This window comes from Rhinatrema bivittatum, chromosome 1, assembly GCF_901001135.1.
Source record: "Rhinatrema bivittatum chromosome 1, aRhiBiv1.1, whole genome shotgun sequence".
In the NCBI taxonomy this organism is placed as follows: Eukaryota; Metazoa; Chordata; class Amphibia; order Gymnophiona; family Rhinatrematidae; genus Rhinatrema; species Rhinatrema bivittatum.
The window spans coordinates 20,615,219-20,635,030 of NC_042615.1; the positions used below are offsets into that span (position 1 = coordinate 20,615,219).

General features: G+C 48.7%; 1 protein-coding gene across 5 annotated transcripts in view; it reads left to right on the plus strand.

The window, feature by feature from the left end:
• Positions 1-19,812, plus strand: part of JADE1 (jade family PHD finger 1) — a 545,699-nt gene that overhangs the window by 172,775 nt on the left and 353,112 nt on the right. For all 5 annotated transcript variants that reach the window (XR_003854973.1, XM_029592138.1, XM_029592223.1 and 2 more), the window contains one exon: positions 17,509-17,666. Coding sequence is in view for 4 of the 5 variants with exons in the window: in XM_029592138.1 (XP_029447998.1) it covers positions 17,509-17,666 (158 nt within the window). In the remaining variant the exon portion in view is untranslated. The remainder of the gene's footprint in view (positions 1-17,508; positions 17,667-19,812) is intronic.

The following is a 19,812-nucleotide window of genomic DNA, read 5'->3' on the forward strand; positions in this document are numbered from 1 at the left end:
GAAGTAATTATGCTTCAAAATGGAAAAGGTTTACTTTGTGGTGTAGACAAAAGAGCATTGACCCCTTTTCTTGCCCCACGATTTCTCTATTAGACTACCTATATCATCTTTCAGACTCTGGTCTTCAGACTTCATCTGTTCGAGTACACTTAAGTGCAATTTCAGCTTATCATGACAAGCTGGGAGATGCACCTATTTCCACACAGCCTCTCATCAATAGATTTATGCGAGGTTTAACTCAACTCAAACCACCAATTCGGCCCCCAGTCACACAATGGGACCTGAACCTGGTGTTAACAAGACTCATGCGTTCTCCCTTTGAACCCATAGATTCCTCTGACCTTAAATTTCTTACATGGAAGACTATCTTCCTCATTGCCATTACCTCAGCTAGAAGGGTTAGTGAGTTACAGGCACTTGTCACGTACGAACCCTGCACAAAGTTCCTACATGACAGAGTAGTTCTCCGGACACATCCAAAATTCCTTCCCAAGGTAGTTACGGAATTCCACTTGAACCAATCCATAGTTTTACCCACATTCTTTCCTAGGCCTCACTCTCACCCAGGAGAAACAGCCTTACAAACCTTGGACTGTAAGCGTGCTTTGGCATTTTATATCAATCGCACAGCAGTCCACAGGAAATCCACTCAACTGTTTGTTTCTTATGATCCAAACAAGCCAGGGAAAGCAGTGGGCAAGCAGATTCTATCCAATTGGCTTGCAGATTGCATACAGATTTGCTATGAAAAAGCAGGCCTTCCTCTCCAAGGGCGAGTAAAGGCACATTCAGTAAGAGCAATGTCAACTTCAGTAGCACACTATCGTTCAGTGCCCATAATTGACATTTGTAAAGCAGCAACATGGAGTTCTCTTCACACTTTTGCAGCTCACTACTGTTTAGACAAAGCAGGAAGACAAGATTCAGCCTATGGACAATCTGTCTTAAAGAACTTGTTTCCAGTTTAAACCCAACTCCTTCTACATCCATCCTGCTGTGATCTTCGGCTGACTCATTTTCATCAACAATACATCCCTGTTGCTTCAATTCAAAATGACTCGGCCTCTAGCTTGCTAATCACCCATATGTGAGGACTAGCATCCTGCTTGTCCTGGGATAAAGCAAAATTGCTTACCTTGTAATAGGTGTTATCCCAGGACAGCAGGATGTAGTCCTCACAGAACCCACCCGCCTTCCCCGCGGAGTTGGGAATTTTTCTATTTTTACTATTCTTTTTGCTAAAGCTTAACGCTACATACGAGACTGAAGAGAGCCACCTGTGGCAGAGAATATCATAGCATGCTGGGCATGCTCAGTAGGCACTCAGGGTGCCAGTCAAAGCTTTACAGAAACTTTGACAGAAGTTTTCCCGCCTAGGGCTCCATCAATGACGTCACCCATATGTGAGGACTACATCCTGCTGTCCTGGGATAACACCTATTACAAGGTAAGCAATTTTGCTTTATGCACTACATGCGTTCAAGGACTGCCTTACAGACAAAACTGCTCTGATCCAAACGGACAACACAGTAGCCATGTGGTACCTCAACAAACAGGGAGGTACGGGTTCGTATCTCCTTTGTCAAGAAGCTGCACAAATTTGGGGCTGGGCCCTGAACCACTCAATGTTCCTCCGGGCCACTTATCTAGCGGGCATACACAATGTGGTGGCAGATCGCCTCAGTCGTCAGTTCCAACCACACGAATGGTCCCTGGATCCCGCAGTAGCGATATTTCAATGTTGGGGACAACCAACAATAGACCTCTTAGCGTCACATCTGAATCACAAAATGGACAAGTTCTGTTCTCTGCACAAACAGAAGACTCAGCCAACCAAGGATGCCTTCGCTCGCCCTTGGAACTCAGGCCTACTGTACGCGTACCCTCCAATACCTCTCATAACCAAAAGTCTAGTGAAACTACAGCAGGACAAGGGGTCCATGATACTCATAGCCCCATATTGGCCTCGACAAGTATGGTTCCCCACACTGCTAGACCTCTCAGTCAGGGATCCAATTCGTCTGGGAGTAGCTCCCACTCTCATAACTCAGGATCAGGGCCGGTTGCGACATCCCAACCTTCAATCCCTCTCCCTGACAGCATGGATGTTGAAAGCTTGATTTTACAACCACTTAATCTTTCATCTCATATAGCTCAAGTGCTTATAGTTTCAGGTAAACCTTCCACACGAAAGAGCTATTCTTCTAAATGGAAGAGATTCACTTTGTGGTGCTCCTAAAAGAACATAAATCCTTTCACCTGCCCCACCACTTCTCTACTGGAATATTTATACCATCTTTCGGAATCTGGTCTCCAGACTTCATCTATAAGAGTACATTTAAGTGCAATCTCTGCTTACCATAACAAGATGGGAGATGCACCTATTTCCACACAACCTCTCGTAATCAGATTTATGAGAGGTTTAACTCAACTTAAACCACCAATTCGACCACCTGTCCCAGAGTGGGATCTGAATTTGGTATTAACAAGACTCATGCGCTCTCCTTGCGAACCCATAGATTCATGTGATCTTAAATTTCTCACTTGGAAAACTATCTTCCTCATAGCCATTTCATCAGCTAGAAGGGTTAGTGAGTTACAAGCACTTGTAACATATCCACCCTATACTAAGTTCCTACATGACAAAGTGGTTCTCTGTACACATCCAAAATTCCTTCCCAAAGTAGTTACGGAATTCCACTTAAATCAATCCATAAATTTACCCACATTATTTCCAAGGCCTCATTCCCATCCAGGAGAAACAGCCTTACAAGCGTGCACTAGCCTTTTATATAGACCGCACTGCAGTTCACAGGCAATCCACACAGCTCTTTGCATCCTACGATCCAAACAGACCGGGTAAAGCAGTGGGTAAACATACTCTATCCAATTGGCTAGCAGATTGCATACAGTTTTGCTATGAAAAAGCAGGCCTTCCTCTCCAAGGGCGAGTAAAGGCACATTCAGTAAGAGCAATGTCAACTTCAGTAGCACACTATCGTTCAGTGCCAATCCTTGACATATATAAAGCAGCAACATGGAGTTCTCTTCACACCTTTGCAGCTCATTACTGCTTGGACAAGCAGGGACGACAAGATTCTGCGTATGGACAATCTGTCTTAAAGAACTTGTTTCCAGTTTAATCCCTCCTTCTACGACCAACTTACTATGATCTTCGGCTGACTCATTTTCAACAACAATACTTCACTGTTGCTTCACCACGAATGACTCAGCCTCTAGCTTGCTATTCACCCATATGTGAGGACTAGCATCCTGCTTGTCCTGGGATAAAGCAAAATTGTTTACCTTGTAATAGGTGTTATCTCAGGACAGCAGGATGTAGTCTTCACAGAACCCACTCGCCGCCCCGCAGAGTTGGGTCTCATACCTTTTATTATTTTATTTTTGCTAATGCTTTTGCTACATACGAGACTGAAGAGAGACACCTGTGGCAGAGAATATCATGGTATGCTAGGCATGCTCAGTGGCCTCTCAGGGCCAGTCAAAAGTTTCTAGAAACTTTGACAGGTTTCCCGCGCTGGGCTCCGTTCGGTGACGTCACCCCATATGTGAGGACTACATCCTGCTGTCCTGGGATAACACCTATTACAAGGTAAGCAATTTTGCTTTATTTAAGTCTCCGAGGCTCAGTGAGCTGCACAGATCGCCATACGGCGTCTGTTCCATCGGGTCGAGCAGCCCCGTCCAGGCTAGGCCCTGATCCGGTGCGGGGGTCCTTCCACGTGGATACCCTTGGGGGGGGGTGTGTCGCCAACTTGCCCGCTTGGTTGTTTGCGCCATTCCCCCCCTCCCCCCAGTCGCCGTATTGTCCGCACAACTGAGCTGTGCGCACAAACTACTTGTGTGCACAGCGGCGCGCGCATCTATGCTGTGCGCACAGCGGCACGTTCAACGGTGCCGGGCTCACAAATAAACCTGTATGCACAGCGGCGCATGCATATCCCTAAGCTCAGGCCTGCACGCACATCTCCGGCATCTTGCACGCACAGCGTCAGCACACCCAGAGCGCACAAATAAGCCTCCCGGCGCGTGCACATACGTGCATAGACAAGTTTTGAACAGCTCCAAGTGCACAAATCATGGCACTGCTGGCCAAGAAAGTCAAGGGACAAACCCTCTGTCCAGCCTGCCACCTGAGAGCTGTGCAACAAGAAGTGGCCTCTGCCCTGTGCCTACAGTGCGAAGAGGCTCTGGGGGAACTGAGGCAAGGCCCCCCTCTGCCAGTAGAGGAATTCGGCTCCACCAATGACAGTACACGGATCTCTCTATCCCCGGCTTGGGCCCTCCTCAGATGGGCTCCTCGGGGAACACCGCTGGATTCAATATGGACCCAGGGACCTTTTCCTGGGTGGAATTCTTCAAAGGCTGCAAACCTTCGTCCAAGCACAATCTGTACCACCTGTGACATAGCCACAGTCTCCGCCAGAATAGCAAAACCTTCCAGGCCCCTCTCAACCTCATCGAGATGAGCCTCCTCCGGACAAAAGCCTCCCCTTTGGGGACACAGACACCTCAGAGGAAAAGCCGGACTCCTTGGAGGAAGTGGAAATCCTTCCAGGGACGGAACCATACCAAACCATGATGCGTTTCTTCTCCAAAGACAAGCTATCAAATCTCGTGTCTCTGAGCCTGAAGGCGCTGGCCATCCCAGGCACAAGCGCGGCAGCGGAGCCAAAGACGAATCCGGTTCTTATCGGGCTCCGTCAGGCCTCATGCCATTTCCCAATGCTGCAGGCCATACAACAACTGATTGACCTGGAATGGAATGCCCCGGAGGCCAGCTTACATAAGAACATAAGAATTTGCCATGCTGGGTCAGACCAAGGGTCCATCAAGCCCAGCATCCTGTTTCCAACAGAGGCCAAACCAGGCCACAAGAACCTGGAAATTACCCAAACACTAAGAAGATCCTTTGCTACTGATGCAATTAATAGCAGTGGCTATTCCCTCTGTAAACTTGATTAATAGCCATTAATGGACTTCTTCTCCAAGAACTTATCCAAACCTTTCAAAGGAGGACGGGCCCTAGTAGCCCTATACCCCCTGGAACCCTCAGCCAAAGAATTCCTGGGGTTCCCCAAAGTGGATGCCATGGTCTGTGCGGTCTCAAAGTGCACCACCATTCCAGTCAAAGGAGGAGCTGCACTCAAGGATGCGCAGGATAGACGTCAGGAATCCAACCGTAAACGGTCATTTGATGTCGCAGCTATGTCCCTCTGATCGCTGCCTGCTGCGCCGTGGTGACACGTGCCTGCTTGTCGCCGTCCAGGGACGCAACCACGTCCATCGAAACATTAGAACCGACGATATCTTTCCTCGTGCGCACCTCAGCCAGGGGCGTCTCATCCATAGTGGTAGCCAGAAGGCAACTCTGGCTCCGAATTGGTCAGCCGATGCGACTTCCAAGACGAAGCTCACGAGAATGACTTTTAAAGGAGCCCTCCTGTTCGGAAGTGAACTGGAGAAGTTAGCCGACAAACGGGGCGAATCCCCAGTACCTCGGTTACCGGAGGACAAGAACAAAAGAAACCAATGCCCCTCTCTCCGAAGATCCAAGGGCAGAGGATCCCAGCTTTTCAGGCCATACAAAAACACATACCAAGCACCTCGCCCCGCAGGCAGGGGCCAGTCCTTTCGGAACCTACACAACAAGAGGGGATCCGGTTCAGACCCCAGCCGCACCCCACAATGAGAATCAACAGACCCATCCACAGGCTTGTCCTATTCTACCAAAGATGAGTCGAGATAACGTCAGGCAAGTGGGTCCTAACCATCATTCGAGAGGGATACTACCTGGACTTCCACAGTATCCCCCAGACATATTTGTGAAATCACCATGCCACGTCCCCTCCAAGAGGACGGCGGTGGAAACCACACTGACAAAACTACTCGCCCTAAGGGCGATAGCACCGGTGCCCTCGCACCAACAAAATACTGGGCAGTATTCTATCTATTTTATCGTCCCCAAGAAAGAGGGGAACGTTCCGGCCCATCCTGGACCTGAAGTCCGTCAATCGCTACCAGAGGGTACCACACTTCCACATGGAAACCCTACGCTCGGTCATAAGGGCCAGTACAGCTGGGAGAATTTCTGACCTCTCTGAATCTGTCAGAATCCTATCTCCAATCCCAGTCCATCACGAATATCAGCGCTTTCTACGCTTCGTGATATTGGACCATCACTACCAGTTCCGGGCGCTACCCTTCGGACTAGCTACTGCCCCTCGGACGTTCACCAAGATCATGGTTGTAGTGGCGGCGACACTGAAGAAAGAAGGAATCCTCGTACATCCATCTCTGGACGATTGGCTGATCAGGGCAAAATCTCCAGAGGAAAGTCACCAGACGACCACAGAGTCAAGAATCTACTGCAGAATCACGGATGGGTCGTCAACACAACCAAGAGCTGCCTGCAGCCCTCCCAATCACTAGATTACCTGGGAGTCCGGTTCGATACCATTCAAGACAAGGTCGTCGTTTCCCTTACAAGGAGAAGGAAACTGATGGTCCACTTGTGAAACCTGTTGACCTGTTTTCGCCCCAAGGTATGGGACTACCTCCAAGTCCTCGCCTCATGACTTCAACACTAGAAGTCGTCCCATGGGCAAGGGCCCACATGCGACCACTACAACGTTCCCTGCTGTCGCGATGGAACCCGATGTCCCAGAACTACTCCGTTCGCCTCCATCTACCGGCAGAGGTGCGGACCCAGCTCCAATGATGGCTATAAGAAGACCATCTGAGCGAGGGAGTAAGGCTATCCCCTCCGACTTGGGTCTTGCTCACCACAGATGTGAGCCTACAAGGATGGGGAGCCCACTGCCAGGAACTGACGGCCCAGGGGCACTGGAACAAGGAAGAGTCGGGATGGAACATCAGCCAACTGGAAGCCCAGGCAGTCAGACTAGCCTGCCTTCGATTCAGTCACAGACTCCAGGGCGAATTGGTCAGAGTCATGTTGGACAACGTCACAACAGTTGCCTACATCAACTGCCAGGGAGGAACCAGAAGCCAATAGGTGTCCCTGGAAATAGCCCCCTAATGGCATGGGAGGAAGCAAACCTGCAAGGGATCTCAGCCACCCACATAGCGGGAAAAGACAACGTCACTGCGGCTTACATCAGCAGAGAGAGTCTAGACCCAGGGGAATGGATGCTGTCGTCCACAGCCTTCCAGTTGATAGTAAACCGCTGGGGAACATCAGCCATGAACCTTCTAGCAACCCGGTCCAACGCCCAAGTTCTTCAGGCACAGACAAGAACCGCAATCTCAGGGAATTGACGCCCTTGTCCAGACCTGGCCACAGGAAGACCTGCTGTACGCCTTTCCCCCATGGCCACTACTGGGCGGGATCATCCGCAAGATAGAACACTACAGGGGGCTAGTACTTCTAGTGGTCCCAGACTGGCCAAGAAGGCCATGGTACGCAGACATGCGAAGACTTCTGGCGAGGAACCCCCTGTGTCTACCCCCACATAGGGACCTGATCCAGCAAGGACCCATCCTCCACGAAGACCCGACTCTATTCTCTCTTACGGTCTGACCATTGAGAGGACTCGCCTGAAGAAGAGCGGATAATCGGGGGCAGTGATTGACACCTTGCTCCGAGCAGGCAAGTTCTCCACGTCTCTAACTTACATACGAATATGGAGAATATTCGAAGCCTGGTATGAGGACTGTGACATCCTTCTGCGGGCAGTCAAAATCCCCATGATCCTGGAATTTCTGCAGTATGGCTTGAAGAAGGGGTTGTCTCTCCATTCCATCAAGATTCAGGTGGCCGCGCTGGCCTGCTTCAGAGCCAAAGTGGATGGCATCAGTCTATCATCCCATTTGGACGTTTCCCATTTCCTGAGAGGGGTCAAGCATATCTGACCACCATTATAGTGGCCGGTGCCCCTATGGAATCTCAATCTAGTACTAGACTTCCTGGTGGGAGCTTCCTTCAGACCTACACGCGGTCTGTCTCTACGGCTCCTGACCTTGAAGACTGCATTCCTGGTGGCAATATGTTCAGCCCGTTGCATCTCCGAGCTTCAAGCACCATCCTGTCAGGAACCGTTCCTTAGATTCACACTGGAATCCATACAGCTCCGCACTGTTCCCTCCTTCCTTCCAAAGGTGGTTTCTCAGTTCCATATAAACCAAACCATCTCGCTGCCATCTCCAGACGACCATAAGGACTCATAAGACTCGCGCCTTCTACGCCATCTTAACGCCTGCAGACTCCTAGTCCGATACTTGGAAAGATCGGAATCCGTACGAAAGAAGGACCATCTATTCGTCCTTCACAGCGGGAACAAACAAGGGGAAGCGGCCTCACGGGCATCCATAGCCTCCTGGATCAAAGAAGTAATCAAGACAGCCAACCTAGAGGCAGGCAAGCCTCCACATCTACAAGTCAAGGCCCATTCCACAAGGGCCCAGGGAGTGTCCTGGGCAGAAACCAAGATGCTGTCACCCGCTGAGATCTGTTGTGCGGCGATGTGGTCCTCCATCCACACCTTCTCAAGGTTCTACCGCCTGGATGTTCAGGCCAGGGAGGACACAGCATTCGCAAGGGCAGTACGAAGTGGGCCACGGGCAGCCTCCCACCCGGTTTGGGAGTAGTTTTTGTACATCCCATTGGTCCTGAGTCCATCTGCTACACGCTAGGAAATGGAGAAATTACTTACCTGATAATTTCGTATTCCTTATTGTGTAGACAGATGGACTCAGCATCCCGCCTATGGCTGCCCCAAAATCCGGAAACCTTGGGTGACAATCCCCGAGAGCAAGACAAGCACGGGTAAGCCAGACTTTACCCCTAGTTAAGACACTCATAGTTGTCGGGTGTCGGCGTTTCTCGGTTGAATGCACTGGCAGTCTCCAGTTGGAAATCAGTTCAGTTCAACCAGTCCAAGTTAATCAAGTTTATCAAACACACATATATCCACAATTGCTTTTTGAGGAGAATACTGAAGAGCAGTGCTTCCTGCACGGATATATGTAGACTGACATCAGATTGAAATCTGACTCCGTCTCCAACTGCTATCAGGAGTACACTATAGCCATTTGTCCTGAGTCCATCCGTCTACACTAAGGAAAACGAAATTATCAGGTAAGTAATTTCTCTATTTGAATCAGTCCGTTTCCTTACCATCCCTGGATCAGGTCAGGGAGGTGGTGGAGTATCGCCTGTTGCACTCCTTGGATGTCAAGCGACTTGTGCGGTATTTGGAGGTATCTGAACCTTTTCGAAAGACGGGTTGCCTGTTATCCCAGGACAAGCAGGATGCTAGTCCTCACATATGAGTGACGTCACTGACGGAGCCCTATCACGGAAAACTTTCTGTCAAAGTTTCTAGAAACGTTTGACTGGCATCCTGAGCCCACTGAGCATGCCCAGCATGCCAGGATCCCTCGAACCACAGGGGTCTCCCTTCAGTCTTCTTTTTTCCGCGCTGCTGTTAGCCTCGAGGTTATAGGAGCACTATGTGGTGAATATTCACTACAAAAAGTTTAGAAAATTCATAAAAAACTTATCCCGCCATAGGGGTCTCCCTTTTTCCACCGTCGGTAAGTGTTTAAAATTTTTTCTGGTTGGTTCCATTATTGTTAAACCGAGTCAAAAGGTCGTCGACGGCTGGCGGCCTTCGTTATGGCTACCGGTTTTAAAAAGTGCCCGAATTGCTCTCGCACTATGTCCATAATGGACCCACACATCAAGTGTGTACTCTGTCTCGATGAGAGACATGATGTTTCGATGTGCCCGAGATGCGCCGAGATGACGCCGAAAGGCAGACAAGCGCGCATGGCAAAAATGGAACATCTATTCCATCTTTAACTGATGCCGTCGACTTCAATTTCGACACAATCGTCTCCGGCTGGAGCGATTAGAAAAGTCGTCCTAAAAACCAGACGTCTGCCGAATGAAGCAGGTGATCGGCCTTCACCGACCCCATCACGGTCATCGATAAAGTCTACATCTACCATTGAAAAAGGCGTCTAACATCGACAGAAGCAGTCATCGACACCGGAGGCCTCAGGATCCGGAATTGGACCCGATAACCAGAGTTCCCTCGACAATTATTGAACAAGCTCTGAAGAAACCTCTGAGAGAGGAGTCTCTGTGTCCTTCGAGGCTTTCGACTCCTAGGTGATCCCCACCGATATCGGTGCCGAGAACCGTACCTCCACAGGGACCTGTGGAGATACCGGCATCACCTTCACTGCCTTCCCCCATAGCTGCTCTGATTTCACCAGCTATGAGAGCGGACCTGGATGGTTATATCCGCTAGGCAGTTCGAGATGCACTCCGTGACATTCCTTCGATGCCAGCACCGATGACTGTTCCACCTTCAATGACAGCTCCATCGCCGACACTGGTTCCACCCCCATCACCGGTGTTGATTCCGATACCGTCACATAGTCCATCGCCGGTTCTGGTTCATCCACTGACACCATTACCCTCACCGACACCGATGCCTACACCGGTGCCGGATGTGTCCTTCTTGGCGCCAATATTAGCGAAGTTGGACACTCATCGGTGCCATTCTGGTGCAGCCACCCGATGCCCCGATGCCAAGACCGATGGAAGAAGAAGAAATAACAAAGGAAGTACCGATGCCTGAACCTACTCCAGGTCCATTGGGAATCTCTAGTCCATGGCCATCGTTTTTCTCCACTATTTCCATCGAGACCACCAGTGAAACCCTCGATGCCATCGATGCCATCCTTTCCTCTTCCGACTCCTCCTTGTCCATGTTCATCGGACACTTGGGATGATCCAAATTCTGACTCTTCCTTGGAGGAAGTCCTCTCAGATCCTTCTCCTCCGGAGGAAAGAAGGAAATCCCCTCCAGAGGACCTCTTTCTCTAATTTCATCAAAGACATGGCTAATACTAAGCCTTTTCAGCTAGTATCCGAAGAAGATACTAGACAGAAAACTCTGGAAGTATTACAGTTTGTGGATCCACCTAAGGAAGTCCTGGCAATACCAGTTCACGAAGTTCTAGTGGACTTTGCAACACAGGCTATGGGAGCATCCTTGCACCATACCACCTGTAAATAAACGGACTGATGCTACCTATCTAGTCCAGCATATTCCTGGCTTCCAGAAAACTCAACTACCTCACCAATCAGTAGTAGTAGAATCAGCACAGAAGAGGTCTAAAAGAATTAAACCTCATTCATCAAATCCTCCTGGGAAAGATCACAGGCTTTTGGACACCATCGGCAGAAAAATGTTTCAAGGATCAGTGCTAGTGTCCAGAATTGCGTCCTACCAACTCTATATGACACAATATCAGCGTAATCTGTGGAAACAAATTCAGGAGTTATCGGAATCTCTTCCCCCAACAATTCCAAGATTCCTTCAACAGCATTATCCATAAGGGCCTAGATGCTGGAAACATAAAGTTAGAGCAGCTTATGACAGCTTCGAGACTTCATCTAGAATATCTGCCACAGGCATAAGTGCCCGCAGATGGGCCTGGCTCAAGGCCTCCGACCTGAGACCAGAAGTGCAAGAGAAGCTTGCTGATCTTCTTGTGCAGGAGACAATCTCTTTGGAGATAAAGTGCGTGAAGCAGTCTCCCAGCTGAAGGAACATTCGGAAACATTACGTCAACTTTCCTGTTCTCCACCGGAGTCCCAAACATCCACACGAAGACTTCAAAGGAAGGATTCAAAAAGGCTATATTATAGACCACGGAGATACTATCCTCCTGCTACCCATGGAAGGTCATCAAGGCCAGCACAAAGATCGCAGACCCAACAACCAAGAGCATCTAGAGCTCAACCCCCTCCGCAAACAGGCCCAGCTTCGGGATTTTGAAATCTCACCAGAGAACAGAAGCCTACCTACCAATCCGACCCCAAATTTGCCAGTAGGTGGTCTGATCACTTTCTTCCATCACAATTGGTCGCACATCACTACAGACCAGAGGGTACTCTCGATAACATCGAGAGTACCCTCCACCCACCTCGTCTTGGGCAGTGAAAAATCAATCCAAACTCTTACAAAAAGAATTATCCACCCTTCTGAGAGCCAGGGTCGTGGAACCAGTTCCCCGACCTCAGCAGGGCAGAGGATTCTACTCCCGTTATTTCCTCATTCCAAAGAAAACAGGAGGCCTATGTCTCATATTGGACCTCCGGAAGCTCAACAAATACCTATAAAAGGAAAAATTCAGGATGGTGTCATTGGGCACCATGTTACCTCTACTTCAAAAAGGAGATTGGCTCTGTTCTCTGGATCTTCAAGATGCTTACGCTCACATTCCAATATTCCCTAAGCATCGCAGATGTCTGCGTTTCTTAGTGGGACATCAACATTTCCAGTTCAGGGTGCTACCATTTGGTCTTGCCTCAGCACCTCGAGTGTTCACAAAGTGCCTGGCAGTGACAGCTGCCCACTTGCTGTTATGCTCTACTCCTCCAGAAGGGAGGAGTTAGCAATTTATGAACTACTCCTCCAGAAAGGAGTTAGCAATTTGTTATGAAACGGCTCCTGTAGGAGGGAGGAGTTCGCAATCTGTTACTGTTCTCCTTGAGGAGCTAACAATCTGTTACGCATCCACTCCTGAGGGAGGAGGAGTTAGCAATCTGATCTGTTAGTTAATTGTTTCTGTTAATTGTGAACCGATGTGAGGTTGCTAAACAAATGTCGGTATATAAAAACTATAAATAAATAAATAAATCTGCTCAGCTCCTGTAGAGAGGGAGTAGTTAACAAACTGTTAAGGTATAGACTGTGGAGTAGCAATCTGTATGAATCTGTAGCTGAAGACTCCTGATGGAGAAGGGGTAGCAAACTGTTACCAGCGGAGTGCTTGGAGAGAACACTCAGCTGTAAAGGAATGTAGATAGATGGATCCTTGGGCCAATGGTAGATGACTCCGCCCCCAGGAGGATATCCTGAGAGGGACTACCGGATGCCCGCAGGGCTGAAGTCCCTCAGATACTGGAACAGCGATCCCGAGGTTGCTGAGCTTTAAAGAAACTATAGATAGTGAGTAGACAGGATATGCTGTGTTCATAGCCAGAACTGGATGACAAAACTCACATAAGGTCTTAAGGAAGCTCAGTAGCTGGAAAGGGTTAGACCCTCGAGGAGCGAGTACCTGGTTCCAGGGAAAGCTCTGAGAGAGCGATGGTAACTCACAATTGTCTATATCTTCGATAGCTTCCAGGCAGTAGAGAATCTTCAGAGTGTTCAGGAACATGGGCCCTCGGAGCGAGTACCGGTTCCTATCTCCAATCTGAAATAAAGAAAAGAAAGCGAGGCCCCCGAGGAGCGGGTACCCCTGGTAAGTCCGAGGAGGCAGAGTAGCTTGGACGAATACTTATCCTTGCTAACTCAATACGTTAGCGAATACTGAGACCTTTTATATTGGAAGTGGATGACGTCATCTCAGGGAACGCCCCCGAGGTTCACGCCCTTGCTGGTACATCATTTGGAGCACGCGACCTACGTCATCAGGCAACATGGCGGATCCGCAGGGTCATGCCAGTCCAAGGACGCCGGAGGGAGATGGCATGAAGACGCCATGGCAGCTAACCGTCCATCATACCCGGAGGGAGTCGCCACAGAGGTAAAGAGGGCGGAGTGAGGGCGTCGAGCAGCGACGGTCGTAGCACTTGCACAAGGAAGGCGTGCATGTTTTTTCCTTATCTAGATGACTGGCTCATCAGAAGCCAAACAAAACAAGGAGCTCTCAATTCTCTCAAGCTGACGGTAAATCTAATCCATTCATTGGGATTCCTAATCAACTACCAGAAATCCCACTTCACACCATCTCACCTGTTGCAGTTCATCGGAGCAGAATTAAACACCATAACGGCAAAAGCTTTCCTCCCAAAAGACCATGCACATACACTTGCCTCGTTAGCAAGTGACAGCTCATCAATGTTTCACTCTTTTGTGTCACATGGCTTCCACAGTTCATGTCACTCCTGTGGCCAGATTAGCCATGAGAGTCACTCAATGAATACTCAGAAACCAATGGATACAAGCCATTCAACCACTGTGTTATTCAGTTCAAGTAACTCAACTATGGTCCTCACTCCTATGGTGGACGAACAAGGACAACTTGCTCACAGGCCTACCTTTCCAACAACCGATTCCGCAAGTGACGTTAACTACAGATGCATCCACTTTCGGGTGGGGAGCACACATTGGACATCTGCAGACTCAAGGTACTTGGACAAAACTCGAAGCCACATTTCAGATAAATTTCCTAGAGCTTCAAGTTATACGTTATGCGCTGCATGCGTTCAAGGACTGCCTTTCCCACAAGACTGTTCTGATACAAACAGACAGCACAGTAGTCATGTGGTACATAAACAGGGAGGTACGGGCTTGTATCTCCTTTGTCAAAAAGCAGCACAAATTTGGAGCTGGGCCCTAACGCACTCTGTTTCTCTGGGCCACTAATCTAGCAGGCATTCACAACGTAGTGGCGGACCGCCTCAGTCGTCGGTTCCAACCTCATGAGTGGTCCCTGGATCCCGTAGTAGCGACCAGGATATTTCAACTTTGGGGTCAACCAACAGTAGACCACTTTGCATCACAACTGAATTACAAAGTGGGCAACTTTTGCTCCCTGCACACCCAGAGAAGCCGCTTACATAGGGACGCCTTTGCTCGCCACTGGAATTCAGGCCTTCTATACATTTATCCCCCGTTACCGTTAATACCCAAGACTCTAGTGAAGCTACAACAGGACAAAGGGTCCATGATACTCATAGCCCCATATTGGCCTTGACAAGTGTGGTTTCCAATACTCCTCGATCTCTCAATCAGAGTCCCAATTCGCCTGGGCACAGCACCCACTCTTATAACTCGGGATCAGGGCAGGTTGCGTCATCCCAACCTTCAATCCCTATCCCTCACAGCATGGATGTTGAAAGCTTGATTCTGTCACCTCTCAATCTTTGAACTAATGTCTCTCAAGGTTTTGTAGCTTTACACAAACCCTCCACACGAAAGAACTATCGTGCTAAGTGGAAAAGGTTTACCATGTGGTGCACACAAAAAGGTATTGACCCTTTTTCCTGCACTACATCATCTTTATTAGAGTATCTGTGGCACCTCTCAGACTCTGGTCTCAAGACCTCATCTGTAAGGGTACACTTAAGTGCAATCTCAGCTTTATCACAATACCTTCGGGGATGCACCGATATCAGGGCAACCCCTTGTTAGTTTTATGAGAGGTTTAATTCACCTTAAACCTCCACACCGAACACCAGTCACAGAATGGGACCTTAATGTAGTATTAACGAGGCTCATGCATTCTCCTTTTGAACCCATGGATTCCTGTGATGTTAAATTTCTTACTTGGAAGACAATATTCTTAATAGCCATCTCATCTGCTAGAAGGCTTAGCGAGTTACAAGCACTTGTCACATACTCACCCTACACAAAATTCCTGCATGACCGAGTGGTACTCCGTACACACCCAAAATTTCTCCCCAATGTAGTTACGGAATTCCACTTGAATCAATCCATCATCTTGCCTACTTTCTTCCCAAAACCGCACTCTCACCAAGGAAAGAGGGCTTTACACACCTTGGACTGTAAACATGCGCTTGCATATTACTTAGATTGCACTGCAGCCCATAGGAAATCCACCCAGTTCTTTGTATCTTTTGATAAAAACAAACCTGGAAAAGCTGTGGGCAAACAAACTCTGTCTAACTGGCTTGCAGATTGTATATAATTCTGTTATTAAAAAGCAGGCCTCCCTCTCCAAGGGCGAGTACAGGCGCACTCAGTAAGAGCAATGTCAACCTCAGTAGCCCACTATCATTCAGTGCCAATAGCTGACATATGTAAAGCTGCAAAATGGAGTTCTCTTCACACCTTTGTGGCTCATTACTGCCTGGACAAGGAAGGAAGACAGGATTCAGCCTACGGACAATCTGTCTTAAAGAACTTGTTTCCAGTATGATCCCAACTCCTTCCACATCCAACCTTCCGTGATTTCAGGCTGCCTCATTTCTCCCAACAGTACACCAGTTGTTGTGCCTGTTGCACAAGTTGTATGCTGTTGGTCCAAAACCAGGATGACTCAGCCTGTAGCTTGCTAATCACCCATATGTGAGGACTAGCATCCTACTTGTCCTGGGATAAAGCAAAATTGCTTACCTTGTAATAGGTGTTATCCCAGGACAGCAGGATGTAGTCCTCACGAAACCCACCCGCCACCCTGCAGAATTGGGTCTGGTACGTTTTATTTTATTTTTGGCTAAAGCTTATTGCTACAAACGAGACTGAAGGGAGATCCCTGTGGCTTGAGGGATCATGGCATGCTGGGCATGCTCAGTGGGCTCAGGATGCCTGTCAAAAGTTTCTAGAAACTTTGACAAAGTTTTCCGTGATAGGGCTCCGTCAGTGACGTCACCCATATGTGAGGACTACATCCTGCTGTCCTGGGATAACACCTATTACAAGGTAAGCAATTTTGCTTTCTCCATGTTGGGAGTAAACAGGGTGCTCTGGCTTTCTGGGCTATCATAACTTGCTGGATTAAGGAGGTAGTCGCGGCCACGTATGTGGATGCTGAAAAGCCGTTGCCTACTCAGATTGGGCCTTGTTCCACTAGGGCTCAGGCAGTGTCATGGGTGGAGGTTAGTTTGTCTGTTGATGTCTCCTGAGCTGTGACGTGGTCCTCCTTACACACTTTTTTTCCAGGTTTTATCATCCGGATGTGCAGGCCTGTGAGGATGCAGGCTTTGCATGTCCGGTATTGATTGGACTGCTAGTAGCTGCCTACCCTGTTGGAGAGTAGCTTTGGTACATCCCACTGGTCCTGAGGCTATTTGTCTACATGCTAGGAAATGGAGAAAATTACCTGATGATTTTGTTTTCCTTAGTGTAGATAGATGGACTCAGCTTCCCACCCTCTGCTGCTGCATGAGTGTGTCAATAGTCCTCCTTTGGGGCTCTTGGTCCCAAGGGATTATTGGTAAGTTTTCATCCAGTCTTGGGGTACCTAGAATCTTTGTGAGTTCAATGTTTCTCCCAGGACAAGCAGGATGGTAGTCCTCACATGTTCAGAGCACTTCTTTCTCTTGTCTCATTCTTAACAATAAAAATAATACTGGACCTTTATATTTTTATTTCGGCCGAGAATTGTAATGAGCATTGTCACATGTGATCATGGTCTGTCAGATGTGTCATGATGAGAAAAAGGTTGAGAACAACTGTCCTAGTCAAATGTATCTTAGTCTCCTTAATAGTCATCACATCCAAGTCAGCCTCTTTCATGGCTGCCTCTAGATTCGGGACTTTATTTCCCAAACTGTCGGCATTAGTGTATGTAGCTTTCCAGATTTTTTTCTTTAATTTTTCTGTAAGCGTTTACAAAGACTCTCTTACCTGAGTACCATTACTTACCTTAGTGTTTGAGTAATACATGATGCTTGTCATTGGTTACCCAGACACTGCTAATGCAGTGCACCATACCATGTAACCACTTAATATGTTTTTCTTTCTTTAGGTATTTAGAACAGATCTCATTACTGCCATGAAACTACATGACTCCCATCAGTTGAACCCTGATGACTATTATGTGCTGGCAGATCCCTGGAGACAGGAATGGGAGAAAGGTGTTCAAGTGCCAGTTAGCCAGGAGTCCTTCCTAGAACCTGTGGCCAGGTATGACTTCAAGAGATAGCTTGTAGGATACTTTGATCTTGTAATATATTGTTGTACATGCCTCCTGTTTTCCTTAGTGTATTTATGTGCTAAATTGCTCCCCTTCATTCCCTTTTGGAAGTAAAAGGAAGAATGGGGCACAAGGAGGAGAAGCCAATGGTTCATTTTACCCTTTTCACCTTGTTCCCTAGGAAAACTTGTCCTCACCTCCTTTATTGCCTCCCTTGCAACAGCAGGGATGGCTTCTACATTATCTCTTGCAGCTTGAGCTTATGACTTTTGTGGTTGTATCACCTGCTACAGAGGATTTGGAGACTCTAGAAAGGATCGCCTGTAGTGCTGTTGCGCTATAGCACTAGTAATGGAATTTTTATTCAATTATATTTTCTAAAAAGGAGACGGTACTGATGTTCTCCATGAACAAGCAAGTATAAAAACAGCTGCATAAGTGGATGACGCCATTTGACACAGCTGTGATGGAATGTGCTGTTATAGCATAGAGGAAAAAAAACCAAACCCAGAAAACTTCTCTGATGATGTGTGGGAATTCCTACACAGCTGCATGAGTCTCCTCCATATGTTTTTGCCTGCTGAAGTGTGTTGGTCTATTTTGGGATGGCTAAGAATTTATCATCTGTCTTTTTCCCGTCGATAGCAGGGCTGAATTAGCCATGCTGTCATGGGAACTGTCTATCAGGCCCGGAAGGTGGAACTTCAAAGTGATGTCAGAGCTTTGCTCTGAGGCTGCGCGTGGTTTCCCGCACTGGAATAGACTCTCCTCAGTCTGTTTTTCCGCTTACGGGATCGCACGTGGAGCTTCAGACCTCCTCAGCATCACAGCTTCTTGAAACAAATAGTTAAAAAAAAAAAAATAGCGATTCATGGCAGAACACGGTAGGAAAGAGGACCCATGACCATCCGTATTCAAACCTTGTTCAAGTGGGAAGGTAATGTCCATAACGGACGGCCATATCCACTGCTACAGGTGTCTGGGCCCAGACCACCCGATGCAGACCTGCCCCGCAGTGTGGACGGATGTCCCCAAGAGCCCGGAGACAACGGGCGGGCGGGAAAGATGCTGGCCTTAAAGATTGCCAGAAAGGGGTCGTATGCCCCACCTTCCGAGGCCCATTCTTCCCCAGGGCCCACGGCCCCAACACCGCCGCCGAAGCGTCGAGCGTCCTCTGTGGAGCCATCAACCGCCGGGCTGGGGCCGGAGCGCAGATGCAAAATCAGGCAGGAGATTCCCCGGGGTCGGGATCCGAGCCATCAGAAACATCACCACAGAAGTGCGTCGGAGGTGTTGGAGCCAAGGCCGCAGCAAGGGCCGCACGCGCCGGAAGGTACCGGGGGGGCGGAGCTCCCTGACGCATGACGCGTCATCGGTGCGACACAGCGCCGATGGCGCCAACCTCAACACATTCTCGCCCGACGCACTCATAGAAGTCGGTGCCGAAGCGGAAACTCAGTGCGTCGACCTCTAAGATGACGCATCATTCGACGCATGTGCCGACGCACTCGACGTCTTCGAGTCAAAAAGCCTTGCTACCGACACACCAATCCTCAAAGATGCAGGAGAGGGCACCGTTGCAGAGATCCACGATGCAGCCAACGCATCTACCGAAGCCGGGCTCGGCTTCAACCACACCATCGACACACCCTCTTCTCCCACCTGCAAAGAAGGCGTCAAGGGACAGTGCACAGCGGAACCCGGGGTCCATGACTCAAAACCCCCCACAAACTTCAGAAGAGCATGTCCCATTATCTCTGGGACCGGAATCACTGGACTACTTGTCCACATCTGAAGGGGGAGGGGTTCCATTACTGATGTCCCGCTCTCCCTCATCCTCTTCTTCTTCCCTTCGAGTATTCTCGGGTTTATCCTCGGCCTCCTGCTGCCATTCCAAAGGAGAGTCACTTCAGGAACCACTCTTCAAGAAAAGAAAATTGCCAGAGGTAACACATACACCTCAACGCCAAGGGAGACACTCTAACTCGGACATCCTCTTGGCGGCGATGTCCACTAAACATCTGTCTACATCGAGCAAACCTCCTATGCCCCCTCAGACAAAAGAAGCTTTCTTTAACCTCTCCCATGCGTTATCAGGTTTCTTTGATATCATGCAGTCTTCCTTCCAGTTGCCTG